This window comes from Rhinatrema bivittatum, chromosome 6, assembly GCF_901001135.1.
Source record: "Rhinatrema bivittatum chromosome 6, aRhiBiv1.1, whole genome shotgun sequence".
Classification (NCBI taxonomy): domain Eukaryota; kingdom Metazoa; phylum Chordata; class Amphibia; order Gymnophiona; family Rhinatrematidae; genus Rhinatrema; species Rhinatrema bivittatum.
The window spans coordinates 369,654,165-369,672,775 of NC_042620.1; the positions used below are offsets into that span (position 1 = coordinate 369,654,165).

Consider the following 18,611-nt stretch of genomic DNA (forward strand, 5'->3'; position numbering starts at 1 on the left):
CACCATCTCTTTCGGGGCATCTATGAATTGTAGGATCTCAAGCATCTTGTGCCTGATGTCCTGCTCTGTTAAAAGCTGGAAAGGCACAGATTCTGCCATGGCCTTTACGAATCCCGTGAAGGAGAGATCCACCGGGGGAGATTTTTGTCGCTCTTCTGGTGGAGAAGGCTCAGAAGGCAGATCCTATGATTCCTCAGAGGAGGATACGGACGCCTCCCCCTCCCAGGGGTCATAAGGGGCCTCCCCTTCACTGCGACCCTCCGGGGATGCGAGGGGTCGAAGACCCAATGGCAGGCAGATTGTAAGCCTCAAGGGCACCGAGAGAGGAGCCAGAGGCATCAATGGGCCTCAAGGTTGCAGGACCGCCGATGGATCCAATGGCGTCAGCGGAATCAGAGGCCCTGAAGGTATCAGTGGAACCGATCCCAATGGCCCTGGAAGAGCTGGGAGGTGATGTAGCACCGTGCATCCCCGAGCCGCCATCAAACCCGATGGCCCTTCCTCCTTGGAGAAGTCGCTCACCAGTATGGGGGCCAGTGGCAGTGGCAGCGATGCTCCCTTTGGCCACTTGGGGCACTGGTGCCGGCTGCATCAGTAGGACACCGAGCAGCATATCGAGCCGTTCCATTAATGGCACAAGTACCAGTGAAGTAGGCTCTTGCAGCAATGCTGATCCCGGTGGAACCGAGGGCTTGAAGCCCTACAAGGTATAACTACTACTATACCATACTACTACCACTACCATACTACACTCCATCAATCATGCACACATACGATATCCCAATCATCTACAACCGAAGGAGAATCACCACAATCCCTCTCAACACACCACACGTCTCGCAAAAGAGATATATTCCAATCATGACATCACCCCTAAACCAACTTCTGGGCCTCACTCTGTTCTCCTTAACATTAATCAATGCACAATCCATCTCAAAAAAATCCCACCTTCTACACGACTACCTATCAGAAGACAAACCAGACTGCTGCGCTATCACCGAATCGTGGTTGAAACCTCAGGATACTGCACTAATTAACCAACTCCCTACACAAGACTATGATATATTCTCCATACCCAGACCTAACAAACGAGGTGGCGGACTGCTTTTAGCAGCCAAAAAAGAATTATGCCTTTCCCTTCAGACATCTAACTCATCAACATCACTCGAAGTTGCTATCTTCAAATCTAAACACCTACAAATTTGCCTAACATATGCCCCCCCTGGAAGCCTTGAATTAGATCCATCCCCTATAATTGAACTCATAGCCAAACACATTAACACAGACGCCCCTGCCATAATAATGGGAGATTTTAATCTCCACGTGGACCAATCACCACAATCTTCCAGCTGTGCAACATTTCTTAACACACTTAAATATATGGGCTTCAACCAAATCATCAAAGAACCAACACACAGAGCGGGTCACACCCTGGACTTAATTTTCATTAACGAATACTTCACCCCCGCATCCTCCATGATCTACACACCGGTTCCATGGTCAGACCACAAGATGATATCAGTTACTTTGAAGAACCTCCAACCATCCCTCAAAACCACTCAAAGATCCGCGATTCAATACAGGAAGCTATGCAACCCTGACACCATCAACAATCACCTATCATCAGCATTAAATAAACTGGACCTTACTGACGCTGACTCTGCCACATCCTCATGGTTCAAGATAACAAAGAACATAGCAGACCTGACTTGCCCTTTAATCACAAAAAGCTCTACTACCAATCAGAACAACAGAAAACCTTGGTACTCGCCACAACTGAAATCCATTAAGCAAGAACTGAGAAATAAAGAACTTCTATGGCGAAAAAACCCAACACAATCTAACAGGGACTCATACAAGTCGCTCATGCACCGCTACCGGACATCCATTCTACAAACTAAAAGGGATTTCTACGCCCAGAAAATTCACCACTTCACCTTCGATCCCAAAGCTCTTTTCTCTCTTGTCTCGTCGCTCACTAAACCCGCCCCCCCATCCATCCCAGACGATCAAGCTGCCAAAAAAGCCACTGAATTAGCATCTTACTTCAAGAAAAAAATCACAGACCTTATATCACCTTTAAAAGACAACAAAAGCCCACATGTGACCAACCTCTACTCAATTCACCCCCAACAGAACTCAACTCTGAATAAATTTGATCTTATATCCTCCTTAGAGATCGAATCAATTCTAAAAAAACTTAAACCCTCCTCCCACCCCACAGATGCGATCCCGGCTAATTTACTCATAGCTATCCCCAAAACAGTTGCTAAAGCCATCGCAGACATTATCAATTGTTCGCTACTTCAAGGATATGTTCCAGACCCGCTGAAACTTGCAATACTCAAACCACTCCTAAAAAAACCTAACCTTTCCTCAGACAACCCAGCCAATTTCCGACCCATTGCGAATCTCCCATTCATCTCTAAAATCTTGGAAAAGATAGTGAACAGACAGCTTACGGAATACCTTGATGACAACAATATTCTAGCACCATCTCAATATGGTTTTCGAAAAGAACGGAGCACCGAAACTCTCTTAATCTCTTTATCTGACACAATACTCCTGAATCTTGAAAAAAAACAATCCTGCTTACTCATACTCCTCGATCTATCAGCCGCATTTGACACGGTGAATCACTCCCTACTCTTGGAACGTCTGACAGACATTGGAATCAAAGACACTGCACTAAACTGGTTTAAGTCTTTTCTACAAAACAGATTTTACAAAGTTAGAATCAACAACAATGAATCACACCCCGTCGATTCTTCTATGGGAGTCCCTCAAGGCTCTTCTCTATCGCCGACTCTTTTTAACATATACATGTTACCGTTATGCCAGCTTTTATCCAACCTCAATCTTAAACATTACATATACGCAGACGACGTACAAATTCTTATACCAATTAAAGAATCCCTCCAAAAACACTTGAATTCTGGAACTCCTGCCTGTTGTCCATTAACAATTTACTCTCAAGTCTTAATCTAATTCTCAATTCCAACAAAACGGAAATTCTCCTTGTCTCTCAAGACAATAACCATTCAAGGCCAAATTTAAACCAAACAAATCAACCTTCCTTCTCTGCACAAGTGAGAAACCTAGGAGTCATTATGGACGACCAACTAAACCTAAAGAGATTCGTAAACAACACTGCCAAGGAGGGCTTTTATAAATTACAAGTCCTTAAACGCCTCAGACCACTACTGCACTTCCAAGACTACAGATCAGTACTCCAAGCAATCATTTTCTCGAAAATCGATTATTGCAATTCCTTGCTAATCGGCATTCCAGCTAACACCCTTAAACCCCTTCAAATGCTGCAGAACGCCGCAGCCAGGATACTAACCAAGACCAACAGGAGAGATCATATCACCCCTATTTTGAGGGACCTACATTGGCTCCCAATTAAGTACAGAATACTTTACAAGACATTAACTATCATTCAAAAAACCATATACAAGGGCAGTCCGCTTGAACTCAACTTTCCTCTTCTACTTCATCTACCATCCAGACCAACGAGATCAGCTTATAAAAACACTCTCCAAACACACGTAAAAACTTCGCTTAGCAAACGAGCCTTGTCCTCAGCAGGTCCATCCTTCTGGAACTCGCTACCTTCTTCTCTCCGGACAGAACATTGCCCAATCAATTTCAAAAAAAGACTTAAAACCTGGCTTTTCGAGCAAGCGTTCAAATCATGATAATAAATCACATCAACTTCCACACACCGGCAAATAATCCATCCAAAGACTCTCAATCAAGCCCGAAACGTAACACTTCACATTCAAAGATAATTTTAAGTTTCCCATTCTTCCTTTATGTTTTAAGTTATTTTACCCATGTATTCTGTTCCAAGTTTTTAAGTCCCTGTTCTATGTAACTTGCATTCTACATGCATGTCTTGTTCAGTTATAATGTAAACCAAGCTGATATGCAATCCTGCATGAAGCCCGGTATATAAAAATGTTAAATAAATAAATAAATAAAGGTCTGGCCGACCGCTAACCGCACACACCTCTAACTCCTCCTCAAAGGCAGCCGAGGATAAAATGACTTGAGGAGGAACAGGCAGAATCAGGAAGTCCCCTGGAGCACCGAGCCTTCCACTGATGTCGGTGGAAGCTGACTGGAGGCATCGGCGGGGTCAAAGGGAATCTCTTCCTCCACCCTAGACCGCTTCATGGGAGGCACAGACGTCAATGCCTGCCCATGGTCTGGCTTAGAAGATGAAGATGATTGATGACGTGTTTCTTCAACCTTTCTTTATGGTCACAGCAGTCCTTGCCTGGAACCGATGGTGACGGCAAGGAACCAAACCGGGAACAGGATGACAACGAGATCGGAGCCGGGGAACGTAAGAGAGGGGTGATCCCAATAGGGTCGAGATTGGGATCTCCTTTCCGAGCGGGTTGGAGGTCCCCAAGGCAGAGGACGGATCCGACTGCTTGGACCCAAATAGTTTTTCCATTTTATCAAGATGTGCCTGACGACCCTTGGGGTCATCTGGGCACAGAGATCACAACCGCGGATGCCCCCAGGCAGAGAATGCAGACCTCGAGGGGGTATGTGATGGACATAGTCTGGGGGCACTGGATGAAGCCAGTTGATGCCATGGAAAAAGGTATGTGGCGTATGGTCGATGGCGGGTGGGCACCGAGGAAGGAGGCTGTCGGCAATTGACCGCGAAAGCACAAGGGACTTAGCAGATCATTGAAATGGGCCCAAAGAAGGAGGGACCCTATGCGATACGTGGAAGAAAATAACACTTCCAAAAGCAAAAAATTACCAAAACGAAGAGCAAGCTCCGCAACCGCGAGGCAACAGCTTCACGGAAAAGAAGAGACTGAAGTGGGACCCCATGTGGATGTGTGGTTAGCGGAATGCTGGGCATGCTCAGTGTGACTGTCAAAGTTTCTAGAAAGGTTTTCCATGCCGGGCTCCATCGGATGATGTCACCCATGTGTGAGGACTACCATCCTGCTTATTCCTGGAGAATATTAAAAAAAAACAAATAACTTAAAACAAACATCAAATATAGCAATTAAAAATATGACAACACACAAATAAAATAATCTCATAACAAATAAGAATGTCACTGGTTGACAGCCAATTGCTCTAACCACTAGGTTACCCCTTCACATGCAACATTAGCTGGACATTACAAGAAAATTATTCCTTACCTGCTAATTTTCTTTCCTGTAGTACCATGGATCAGTCCAGACAGTGGGTTATATCCCCCGTCCAGCAGATGGAGTCAGAACAGAGTTTGAGAGCGTCAGCATATAGAGTAGTGCACCCTCTGCTGGAGCTCAGTATTACGCATAGCAAAGCCCAAAAGCAAAACACAACATTTTGGATCCAGATCCGTCCCCAAAAAGGAACAGAGAAAGATATAAGTAAACAAACGGTCAACGGGACCACCAACAGCCAATTTGTGAGGAGCTGTGAACAGTAACAATAATCAGAGACAAACAGAATGAAAGTTACCTGGAAGAATCCGAGCAGGACCTAATGAAACCCCTAGTGGCGGGCGTCTGGACTGATCCATGGTACTACAGGAACGAAAATTAGCAGGTAAGGAATAATTTTCTTTTCCCTGTACGTACCTGGATCAGTCCAGACAGTGGGATGTACCCAAGCTTCCCTAAACCGGGTGGGGTCCTAAGAGACCCGCTCGGACAACTTGATCGCCAAAAGAACCCGTGTACTGAGGCGCCAGGTGTAGTCTGTAATGTCTGGAAAAAGTGTGCAACGACTTCCACGTCGCCGCACGGCAGATTTCCTGGGAGGAAACGGAGCTAGATTCTGCCCAGGACGCCGCTTGGGATCGCGTGGAATGAGCCGACACGCTGCGAGGCGGCACCCGCCCCGCCGCAATGTAAGCCGATGAGATGGCGTCCTTTATCCAGCGCGCAATAGTCGTTTTGGATGCCTGAGAACCTCTCCTCGGTCCTGACCAGAGGACAAACAAATGATCGGATACCCGGAAGTCATTGGTAACCTCCAGGTAACGGAGCAGCACACGCTTGACGTCCAGGAGCCGGAGAGACCGGGGTTCCTCTGGAGCGAACGCTGGAAGCTCCACCATTTGATTGACGTGGAAGGCCGAGACCACCTTTGGTAGGAAGGATGCACCGTACGAAGGGAAACCCCGGAGTCGGAGAAACGCAGATAAGGGTCCCGGCAGGACAAGGCTTGGAGCTCTGAGATCCGGCGAGCAGAAGAGATGGCTACCAGGAAAACCGTCTTGAGGGTCAGGTCCTTGAGGGAGGACCCCCTCAGGGGTTCAAAAGGAGGGCCGGAGAGCGTTCGCAGCACCAAGTTGAGGCTCCAAGAAGGGAAAGGATCCCTGACCGGTGGCCGTAGGTGTTTGGCACCCTTCAGAAAACGTGCGATATCCGGCTGAAGGGGTAGAGAGCAGTCCTTCTGTACCAAGACATTCAAGACCGCCACCTGAACCCGGAGCGAATTATAGGCGAGACCCTTATCCAGACCATCCTGTAGGAAATGAAGGATCAGCGGGGCAGTCGCCTCCATGGTTTGGACCCCGCGGTCGGAGCACCAGGCTTCGAAGACCTTCCAAACTCGAACGTAAGCGACGGAGGTCAAAGGCTTGCGGGAACGAAGCATCGTTGAGATCACTGTCTCCGTGTAGCCTCTGTGGCGGAGACGGCGCCGTTCAAAAGCCAGGCCGCAAGACAGAAGAGTTCTGCCTGCTCGAAAAATACCGGCCCCTGACGCAGAAGATGAGGAAGATGGGACAGGCGAAGTGGGCCGTCCACCGTCATCTGAAGTAGATCTGCGAACCATGGCCGACGGGGCCATTCCGGGGCGAAGAGAATTACAGTCCCTTGATGATGTTCCAACCTGCGGAGAACCTTGCCGACCAGAGGCCAAGGAGGAAACACATAGAGCAGTTGATCCGACGGCCACGGAAGGGCGAGGGCATCCACCCCCTCCGCGCCGCGCTCTCTTCTGCAGCTGAAGAAGCGTGGAGCCTTGGCGTTGAGAAAGGTCGCCATTAGATCGAGGCATGGAGTCCCCCAACGACGGACGATGAGATGCATTGCCTCGGAGAGAGCCCACTCGCCGGGGTCTAGCTGTTGACGACTCAGGAAGTCCGCCTGAAAGTTGTCCACACCGGCGATGTGAGAGGCCGCTATCCGGATGAGATTGCTCTCCACCCACTCCATCAGGGGAGTTGACTGGAGGGAGACATGCTTGCTTCTTGTCCCCCCTTGACGATTGATGTAGGCCACGGTGGTGTCGTTGTCCGAGAGGATCCTCACCTCTCTGTGTCGCACCAGGGGAAGAAAACGCTGGAGAGCGAAACGCACGGCTCTCGTTTCCAGGCGATTGATCGGCCACTTTGCCTCCTCTGGCGTCCAAGTCCCCTGCGTGGCGCTTCTTTCGCAGACAGCGCCCCATCCCGCGAGGCTGGCATCGGTAGTCTCCACCACCCAATTGGGAACCTCGAGCGAGACTCCCCGAGCCAGATGTGAGGGGACAAGCCACCAATCCAGGCTTTTCCTGGCTAATGGTGGAAGCGGCAGGATCACCTGATACTCCTGGGAGACTGGTTTCCAACGGGATAGCAGGGACGCCTGCAGTGGATGCAGGTGTGCAAACGCCCAGGGTACCATGTCGATGGTGGAGGCCATTACTCCCTGGAGCTGCAGATAATTCCAGGTGGTTGGTTCTTCCAAAGCCGAAAACCGAGACACGTGCTCCCTCAGGGCTTGCGCCTTGTCCTGGCGCAGGAACACCATACCCCGCCGGGTATCGAAGCTCGCTCCTAAGAAATCCAGGTGTTGAGAGGGCACAAGGGAACTCTTTGGAAGGTTCACCACCCAGCCCAGAGAGCGTAGGAATTGTACTACTCTGGCCACTGAGGTCTGACCATGTGAGAAGGACTTTGCTCGAATCAGCCAGTCGTCTAGGTACGGATGTACTAGGATACCCTCCTTGCGGAGGGCCGCCGCCACCACTACCATGATCTTTGTGAAGGTCCGAGGTGCGGTCGCCAAACCGAAGGGAAGCGCCTTGAACTGAAAGTGTTGACCGAGAATCTTGAAGCGAAGATACCGCCGGTGAGCCGGCAGGATGGGAATGTGCAAGTATGCTTCCGAGAGATCCAGTGAAGCGAGGAATTCTCCCTTGTGCACTGAGGCAATCACTGATCGAAGAGTCTCCATGCGGAACCGGCTGACCCTGAGGGCCTTGTTTACCTCCTTCAAGTCCAGGATGGGCCGAAAGGAACCGTCCTTTTTGGGAACGATGAAGTAAATGGAATAGTGGCCCAAGCCCACCTCGAAGGGGACGGGAACGATGGCCCCTATGTCTTGCAACCGGTCTAGTGTTTGTTGGACCGCCATCCTCTTGAGATCCGAACCGCAGGGGGAGAAGATGAACCGGTCCCTCGAGGGGCGGACAAACTCCAAGGCGTAACCGTCTCTTATGGTGTCCAGCACCCACTGGTCCGTGGAGATAACTGCCCACTCCTCGTAGAAGTCCATGAGGCGGCCTCCGATCCGGGGAGGTGAGAAGTGGGCTCTTTTGGCATCATTGGGAGGACTTTGTGGGCGGATTTCCCTGCCCTGGACCCTCTCTCGCGGGCCTCCGCCCACGAAAGGAACGAGACCAAGGCTGGGATCTTGTCGGCTGTGTCCGGGAACCGGACTGCCGGTAAGACCTTTAACGTCGCTGTGCCCTGGCCCTGGTTCTACCGGAAGAAAATGACCTGAAGGAATGCTGTCTATCCTCCGGCAGACGATGCACCGAATTTTCCCCCAGTGACTTGATGATCTGATCCAGGTCCTCTCCAAATAAAAACTTCCCCCGAAAGGGGAAGGAGCCAAGGCTCAACTTGGAAGAAGCATCCGCCGCCCAGTTGCGAAGCCACAAGAGCCGTCGGGCTGCTACAACCGAAACCATGGACCGCGCCATTACGCAAAAGAGATCATACAAGGCATCCGCCCCGTATGCTATGGCAGATTCCAGACGGTCCGCCTGGGCGGCCTCTTCGGGGGGCAACTCCTGAGAGGTGAGAAGCTGCTGTACCCAGAGCAAGCTGACCCTTTGCGCGAGCAAACTGCACATCACGGCCCGCATACCTAGGGCGGAGACTTCGAAGACCCTCTTGAGGAAGGTTTCTAGTTTACGGTCCTGCGTATCCCGCAGGGCCGTTCCACCCGTGACCGGGATGGTCGTCCTCTTGGTCACTGCCGACACCGCTGAATCCACCTTGGGCACCTTGATAAGATCCAAAAAATCCTCAGGGAGCGGGTATAGCTTTTCCATGGCGCGTGTGACCTTCAAGGACGCCTCGGGTGTGTCCCACTCCCTGGTGAGAAGCTGTAGGAAGGACTCATGGATAGGGAAAGCCCTTGCCCTAGGACGGAGGGTGGCAAGTACTGGATCCCCTTTGCGAGAAGAGGTGGCGACGGCAGGAGCCACAGGGATCGGCGGATCTGGAGGTGGGTCGAGGTCCAGCTCCTGAATAATATGGTGGATGAGTTCATCCAGCTCTTCTTTTTGAAAAATCCGTAGGGCTCGAGGGTCGTCCCCCTCCATATGTCCATCCGGATGCGCCTCCGGGGGTTCCGGGGAGTCGTCTCTCACCGGCGAAGCCGCCCCCGTGGTACGCCGGGGTGGCACGGGAGAGGGACCCAGCAGGGATCCAGGCGTAACGGGCGAGGCGGTGAGACCAACAGCAAGTTTAGGAACCTTGGGGGGAGGGTCCCCCAGGGGATTCAGCGCCTGCGCTCCCATACCCTGCAAATAAGCCATGTGCATAGCCAGAATAAAATCAGGTGAGAAAAACGGGAAGCTGATTGGAATCCCTGGGGGGGGACCGTCCTGGGAGCCCCGGTCGGGCAAACCCCCCGCCGGGGGCAAAGCCTGTTGAGAGCCAGTGCAACCAATCCTGTCTGCATCTGGGAGCGAGTCCGTCTCACGCTGTCCCCCTAAAATGGCCGCCGTTCCCGCCAAAGGCGGCGTCGTGGCCGGCCCGCGCCGCCCGGGCTGAGGAGGAGGCAGGACCGAAATCGCACCGGAGGACTGCAGGGTGCCTTCCCCGTCGGGGAAGCACCGCTCACAAAGCCCCTCCCTCAGAAATTGATTCCCCGGTTCGCCGCAGGCCTCACACCTCGAGGACCGCGGCATGTCAGCACCGGGAAAAAAGCCTCGGGGGGGGGGGGGGGGGGGCCAAAAACGAGCTAGTGCCGCGGGGTGGCCTGGAATGGCCCTAACAACCCGCCGAAGGGGTCCAGGAACTGCGGGGGAAAACCCCCGTTTCAGTTGAGCACACACCCGCGAGCAGAGCTTGCGAACCGCGGGACCCACAAACGACGCGTGGAGCGGCCGGAACCACCGGCATCCACAGGGCACCACCAAAAAGAAGCAAACCTGTGGAGAAAGAAACTCAAAAAACTTCCACTTACCCCAACGGAAGAGGAAAGGAGTACAAAATAGAGAAGGCAGAGCCACAGACACATGCCTCCTCAAAAATTGAAAACTTTTTTTTTTTTTTTTTTTTTAATTTTAAGGATCCAAAATGAAGAGAAACATAAGACAGGGAAATACTGTGGAGAAAAAGAAAGAAATAACCAAAAATGAAGAAACCCTGTCAATCTGGGGGAGCTAGTGGATCCCCCCACTCACATCTGCTGGAGTCAGAAGAATACTGAGCTCCAGCAGAGGGTGCACTACTCTATATGCTGACGCTCTCAAACTCTGTTCTGACTCCATCTGCTGGACGGGGGTTATAACCCACTGTCTGGACTGATCCAGGTACGTACAGGGAAAGTGCTATATAAGGTGAGTCTTGTATACTCAATTTAACTTACCTTTACTGTTCCAAAAAGCTGAATTCTTAACATTGGCTCATGTTTTAAATAAAAATGCAGTTCATAACTATATAATTAATTTTACTAACCAATTGTTATAATAAGAATATAACTTTCAATTTTTACAACTAATGTAATATATGAACTCCATTTAATGGAACACGGGCACAGAGAAAATGTTTCATTATTGTTAACATAAGAACATGCCATACTGGGTCAGACCAAGAGTCCATCAAGCCCAGCATCCTGTTTCCAACAGTGGCCAATCCAGGCATTAAGAACCTGGCAAGTACCCAAAAACTAAGTCTAGTCCATGTTACCGTTGCTAGTAATAGTAGCGCGGTGGCTATTTTCTAAGTCAACTTAATTAATAACAGGTAATGGACTTCTCCTCCAAGAACTTATCCAATCCTTTTTTAAACACAGCTACACTAACTGCACTAACCACGTCCTCTGGCAACAAATTACAGAGTTTAATTGTGCGTTGAGTGAAAAAGAACTTTCCCCGATTATTTTTAAATGTGCCACATCCTAACTTCATGGAGTGCCCCCTAGTCTTTCTATTATCCGAAAGAGTAAATAACCGATTCACATTTACCTGTTCTAGACTTCTCATGATTTTGAATACCTCTATCATATCCCTCCTCAGCCGTCTCTTATCCAAGCTGAAAAGTCCTAACCTCTTTCGTCTTTCCTCATAGGGGAGCTGTTCCATTCCCCTTATCATTTTGGTCGCCCTTCTCTGTACCTACTCCATCGCAATTATATCTTTTTTGAGATGTTCTTTTACAAATTTCTCATGCCCTCCCCCTCACATTCCTCTTTATACCCTGTCTGCAGTATCTTTTTTCTTTCTTGCTATTGTCTCAAATTAACTTAATTAAATATAAAACACATTATTTGTGGGGAAAATTATGTACTCACCATCTTCTCTTCATATTCTGGATCAACCTCCTTTTCAAGCCTGGATGCCTTTGGGGGAAGCTTGAGTTGAAATGGAGGATCATTCTTCTAAAATTTAAAAATAAAAGATGTCAAAAGGATAATGCAGTGTTTAAAAATCTATAAGAATTTTCAAAAAGAATACTGAACAGACAACAGAGGCAATGTTGAGATTACTTACCTGATAATCTCGTTTTCCTTAGTGTAGACAGATGGACTCAGAACAAGTGGGTATAGTGTGCTCGTGCTAGCAGTTGGAGACGGATCTGACGTCAGCACGGGTACATATACCCCCACAGGAAGTGAAGCACTTCAGTAATCTTCCTTGCAAAAGCTGTTATGGATATATGTGTACTGACGATCAATGAAATAGTGAAACAGGATTCCCCTGACCGATTGATATTAGCTGGAGACCACCAGCATTCCCAACCAGAAGGCGTCGACACCTGGCAAAGGGGACGCTCTTATGTAAGCAAATGACATGGCCTACCTTGAATCGGTGAAACCCATGTATACTGGCAGCTGGGCGGGATGCTGAGTCCATCTGTCTACACTAAGGAAAACGAGATTATCAGATAAGTAATCTCAACATTTCCTAGCGTGTAGCCAGATGGACTCAGAACAAGTGGGATGTACAAAAGCTTTACTCCCGGACTGGGCGGGAGGCTGCCTGAGGACCGCGTAAGACTGCCCTCGCAAATGCTGTGTGCTCCCTGGCCTGGACATCCAGACGGTAGAACCTGGAGAAGGTATGGAGGGAGGACCATGTCGCTGCTTTACATATTTCTGCAGGCGACAGCATCCTAGATTCAGCCCAAGATGCTGCTTGGGCTCTGGTAGAATGAGCCTTGACTTGAAGAGGCGGTGACTTCCCGGCCTCTACGTAGGCCGCTCTGATAACTTCTTTAATCCAGCGGGCGATGGTGGGCCGAGAGGCCGCTTCTCCTTGTTTCTTCCCGCTGTGAAGGACGAACAGATGGTCCGTCTTTCGTACTTCTTCTGTCATTTCCAGATATCTGGGCAGCAATCTGCCGATGTCGAGATGGCGTAGTAAACGCCCTTCTTCTGATTTCTTCAAACCCGCCATGGTTGGCAAGGATATGGTTTGATTGAGGTGAAATTGTGAGACTACCTTCGGCAAGAAGGATGGAACCGTGCGAAGATGGATAGCCTCTGGAGTGATCCTAAGGACGGGATCACGGCAGGACAGCACTTGTAGCTCTGAGATACGGCGTGCTGAACACACTGTGAGCAGGAACACCATCTTCAAAGTTAGCGAACGGAGAGACAGGCCCCTAAGGGATCTGAAGGTGGATCCCGCAAGGAAATCCAAAACAAGGTTAAGGTTCCACAGGGGCACTGGCCACTTCAGTGGCGGACGAATGTGCTGGACTCCTTTCAGGAAGCGAGAAACATCCGGGTGCGAGGCAATGGTCTTGCCATCCCTCCTGGGACCGTAGCAAGACAACGCAGCCACTTGGACCTTGATGGAGCTTAGGGAGAGACCCTTCTGAAGCCCATCCTGCAGGAAATCCAACACGATAGGGATTGTGGTCGCATGTGGATTGGTGCCATGAGTGTCGCACCAGTCTTCAAATATTCTCCAGATCCTTATGTAGGTGAGGGATGTGGAAAACTTGCGAGCTCGGAGGAGTGTATCTATCACCGGTCCGAGTAACCTCTTTTCTTCAGCCTAGCCCTCTCAATGGCCAGACCGTAAGAGAGAATTGAGCCGGGTCCTCGTGGAGGATGGGACCTTGACGTAGCAGGTCCCTGAGAGGAGGCAGGGGAAGGGGCTCCCCTGCCAGCAATCTTCTCATGTCCGCGTACCAGGGTCTTCTTGGCCAGTCTGGTGCCACTAGAAGAACTAGGCCCCGGTGCTTCTGAATCTTGTGGATAAGGGTGCCCAGCAGGGGCCACGGAGGAAAAACGTATAGCAGGGTCCCTGGAGGCCATGGCTGAACCAGGGCGTCGATCCCGTGAGGCAACGGATCCCGCTTGCGGCTGAAGTATCTGGGTACTTGAGCATTGGACCTGTCCGCTAGTAGGTCCATGTCCGGAATCCCCCACTGATCCACAATCATCTGGAAAGCTGTGGGCGACAGCTGCCATTCCCCCGGATTTAGGCTTTCTCTGCTGAGGAAGTCTGCCGTGGTGTTGTCCTTCCCGGCAATGTGGACGGCGGAGATGTCCTGTAGATTTGCTTCTGCCCAAGACATCAGGGGGGCTATTTCTAGGGACACCTGGCGGCTTCTGGTTCCGCCCTGACGGTTGATGTATGCCACCGTGGTGGCGTTGTCGGACATCACTCTGACTGCCCGGTTCCGCAGTCTGTGAGCAAATCGCAGGCAGGCTAATCGGACTGCCCGTGCCTCTAGACGGTTGATGTTCCACCTTGACTCTTCTCTGTTCCACCGCCCTTGGGCGGTGAGGTCTTCGCAGTGTGCTCCCCATCCGCTCAGACTGGCATCTGTGGTGAGCAGAATCCACGTGGGGGAGGACATCTTCGACCCCCTGCTCATGTGGTTGGACTGCAACCACCATCGTAGCTGGGTCCTTACTCTGGCTGGTAGAGGGAGATGTATGGAGTAATTTCGGAAGCGGGGGCTCCATCGAGAGAGCAGGGAGCGTTGTAGAAGCCTCATGTGGGCTCTTGCCCAGGGTACCACTTCCAGGGTGGATGCCATGAGACCGAGAACCTGCAGATAATCCCAAGCTATGGGCCGGCTGGCTCCCATCAAGGACCGGAGACGCGTCTGAAGTTTTAACTTCTCTTGGTGGTGAGACTGACTTTGTCTGCCTGGGTGTCGAACTGGACTCCCAGGTATTCCAGTGATTGGGAAGGCTGTAGGCAACTCTTGTTTAGGTTGACTACCCATCCCAGGCTTTGCAGAAGGGCGATCACTCTGTTGGTTGCCCGATGGCTCTCCTCTCGTGATTTCGCCCTGATCAGCCAATCGTCTAGGTAGGGATGGACAAGGATTCCTTCCCGTCTGAGCGCCGCTGCTACCACTACGATCACCTTGGTGAAGGTCCGCGGCGCCGTGGCTAACCCGAAGGGCAAAGCCCGGAATTGGAAGTGGCGTCCCAGAACCTTAAAGCGTAGGTAGCGCTGATGATCCGGATGGACCGGGATATGCAGGTAGGCTTCTGACAAGTCTAAGGCCATGAGGAATTCTCCTGGCTGTACTGCGGTCTTGACTGAGTGCAGAGTTTCCATGCGAAACCTCAGGACCCTTAAGTATCGGTTGACTGACTTGAGGTCCAACACGGGCCGGAAAGTGCCCTCTTTCTTTGGTACCATGAAATAAATGGAATAATGCCCAGAATCTCTTTCCCATGCAGGTACTGGGATTATGGCTTTCAAGGACAGGAGCCTCGCCAGGGTAGCTTCCAATGCTGCCTTCTTGTGGATTGGACATGGAGATTCCACAAACCTGTCTGGAGGGAGATGATGAAAGTCCAGAAAATACCCCTCTCGGATGATGGCGAGGACCCACTGGTCCGACGTAATCTCAACCCATCTGGGGTAGAAGAGGGTTAACCTGCCCCCTATGGCTCCATCCCCCGGATGGATCGGCTGATTCTCATTGGGAGGCGCGGCCGGGCCCTGAACCCGAGCCGGCTCCCCTCTTGTGCTGCTTGGTCCGAAAGGACTGGTTCCTGGCCTGAGGACGGGGTGCCTGGTAGCGACTCCTATAGGGAGTGAAGCGTTGGGAGCTTCTGCCTCTGGAAGGCCTCGGAAAGGCGCGCTGGTTCCTCTTGAACCTATCTTCTGGCAGGCGAGGTATTGGAGAGGCACCCCATGTGCTGGCCAGTTTATCAAGGTCGCTGCCGAACAGGAGAGAACCCCTAAAGGGCATCCTGATGAGGCGTGTCTTCGAAGGAGCATCGGCGGACCAATTCCGTATCCAGAGCTGCCTCCTGGCAGCAACAGAGGATGAGACCCCCTTGGCTGTCATACGGACTAGGTCGGATGCGGCATCCGTGAGGAACGAGAGAGCGGATTCCATGTCCGCTGCCAGAGCATTGTTCCTAACCTGTGACAAACAGGAACGCGTCACCACTGTGCAGCAGGTTGCGATCCGCAAAGCTAGAGCAGCCACCTCAAAAGTCTGTTTCAGGATGGCGTCCAGTCGCCGGTCATGAGGCTCCTTGAGGGCCGCCCCCCCCTCAACTGGAATGGTAGTGCGCTTGAAAACAGCGCTCACCAAGGCGTCGACCTGAGGGCACGCCAGCATCTCCTTGATTGCCGGGTCCAGGGGGTACATGCCCGTCAGGGCCCGACCCCCTTTGAATGAGGCCGCTGGTGCAGCCCATTCCAAATCAATCAGTTGCTGTGCTGCTTGCAAGAAGGGAAAATGGCGAGCTGTAGGATGAAGACCTTCCAGTAGAGGGTTCTGCGTAGATGGCAGCATAGTGCTGGGGCCTGTAATAGCCAACTCCGCCAGGCACCGAGATACCAGGTCGGAGAGATCTTCCTTGGGAAAGAACCGCCTCATGGTACGATATGGCTCAATCCCCGAGGGAAGTTCCCCCTCCTCGGGGGGTTCGGACTCGTCCTCCGAGACATCAGGGTCCGTCTGAGCCGGACTGCCCGGAGGCGGGTGCCTACGATAAGGGCGTGAAGGTCCAGGGGCAGGATCCGCTGGAGTAGCAACAGCAGCAGCAGCAGCAGGGCCTGGACGGGAAGCTGATTGCATCTGTACAAAGGCATGAATCCCCTTAAAGAGATCCACCCAGGAAATGGAAGCGGTCTCTAGCCGTCGGGGTACCAGGTCCCCCGGGATCCCAGGTTGTTCGAGACTGCCTGCTAGATCCGGGGTGGCCCCTGGGGAACTGTCAGCAAACCTCGATTGAGACTGGTCCTGGCCCGAGGCTCCCACTGCCTCCTCACATTGGGCACAAACGGAGTCTGGCTCCTCGCTGTGCGTGGCTCTAAGCTGGCATGCTGAGCAGAGGCCGAGAGCTTTCACACCAGAATCAGAAGGCGCCGCCGCAGGAGACGCCGGGCGTTCGAATGTTCCATCGCGGCTTGCGAAGAATATATGCTTAATATAATATGCGCTCAAGAATATGCGCTCAATAATATGCGGCAGCAATATACGCTTAATACAATATGCGCTCAATAATATGCGGCAGCAATAAACGCTTAATACAATATGCGCTCAATAATAAGCGGCAGCAATATACGCTTAATACAATATGCGCTCAATAATAAGCGGCAGCAATATACGCTTAATACAATATGCGCTCAATAATATGTGGCAGAGCCACAGACACACGCCTCCTCAAAAATTGAAAACTCTTTTTTTTTTTTTTTAAATTTTAAGGATCCAAAATGAAGAGAAACATAAGACAGGGAAATACTGTGGAGAAAAAGAAAGAAATAACCAAAAATGAAGAAACCCTGTCAATCTGGGGGAGCTAGTGGATCCCCCCACTCACATCTGCTGGAGTCAGAAGAATACTGAGCTCCAGCAGAGGGTGCACTACTCTATATGCTAACGCTCTCAAACTCTGTTCTGACTCCATCTGCTGGACGGGGGTTATAACCCACTGTCTGGACTGATCCAGGTACGTACAGGGAAAGTGCTATATAAGGTGAGTCTTGTATACTCAATTTAACTTACCTTTACTGTTCCAAAAAGTTGAATTCTTAACATTGGCTCATGTTTTAAATAAAAATGCAGTTCATAACTATATAATTAATTTTACTAACCAATTGTTATAATAAGAATATAACTTTCAATTTTTACAACTAATGTAATATATGAACTCCATTTAATGGAACACGGGCACAGAGAAAATGTTTCATTATTGTTAACATAAGAACATGCCATACTGGGTCAGACCAAGAGTCCATCAAGCCCAGCATCCTGTTTCCAACAGTGGCCAATCCAGGCATTAAGAACCTGGCAAGTACCCAAAAACTAAGTCTAGTCCATGTTACCGTTGCTAGTAATAGTAGCGCGGTGGCTATTTTCTAAGTCAACTTAATTAATAACAGGTAATGGACTTCTCCTCCAAGAACTTATCCAATCCTTTTTTAAACACAGCTACACTAACTGCACTAACCACGTCCTCTGGCAACAAATTACAGAGTTTAATTGTGCGTTGAGTGAAAAAGAACTTTCCCCGATTATTTTTAAATGTGCCACATCCTAACTTCATGGAGTGCCCCCTAGTCTTTCTATTATCCGAAAGAGTAAATAACCGATTCACATTTACCTGTTCTAGACTTCTCATGATTTTAAATACCTCTATCATATCCCTCCTCAGCCGTCTCTTATCCAAGCTGAAAAGTCCTAACCTCTTTCGTCTTTCCTCATAGGGGAGCTGTTCCATTCCCCTTATCATTTTGGTCGCCCTTCTCTGTACCTACTCCATCGCAATTATATCTTTTTTGAGATGTTCTTTTACAAATTTCTCATGCCCTCCCCCTCACATTCCTCTTCATACCCTGTCTGCAGTATCTTTTTTCTTTCTTGCTATTGTCTCAAATTAACTTAAATATAAAACACATTATTTGTGGGGAAAATTATGTACTCACCATCTTCTCTTCATATTCTGGATCAACCTCCTTTTCAAGCCTGGATGCCTTTGGGGGAAGCTTGAGTTGAAATGGAGGATCATTCTTCTAAAATTTAAAAATAAAAGATGTCAAAAGGATAATGCAGTGTTTAAAAATCTATAAGAATTTTCAAAAAGAATACTGAACAGACAACAGAGGCAATGTTGAGATTACTTACCTGATAATCTCGTTTTCCTTAGTGTAGACAGATGGACTCAGAACAAGTGGGTATAGTGTGCTCGTGCTAG

At 50.2% G+C, this 18,611-nt stretch overlaps 1 protein-coding gene across 2 annotated transcripts in view; it reads right to left on the reverse strand.

Annotated features, from left to right (window-relative positions):
• Positions 1 to 18,611, reverse strand: part of SMARCA1 (SWI/SNF related, matrix associated, actin dependent regulator of chromatin, subfamily a, member 1) — an 856,940-nt gene that overhangs the window by 763,657 nt on the left and 74,672 nt on the right. For both annotated transcript variants that reach the window (XM_029607880.1, XM_029607879.1), the window contains exons 2-3: positions 18,343 to 18,429; positions 11,772 to 11,858 (exon numbers count right to left, since the gene is read on the reverse strand). In XM_029607880.1, coding sequence (XP_029463740.1) covers positions 11,772 to 11,858; positions 18,343 to 18,429 — 174 coding nt within the window. The remainder of the gene's footprint in view (positions 1 to 11,771; positions 11,859 to 18,342; positions 18,430 to 18,611) is intronic.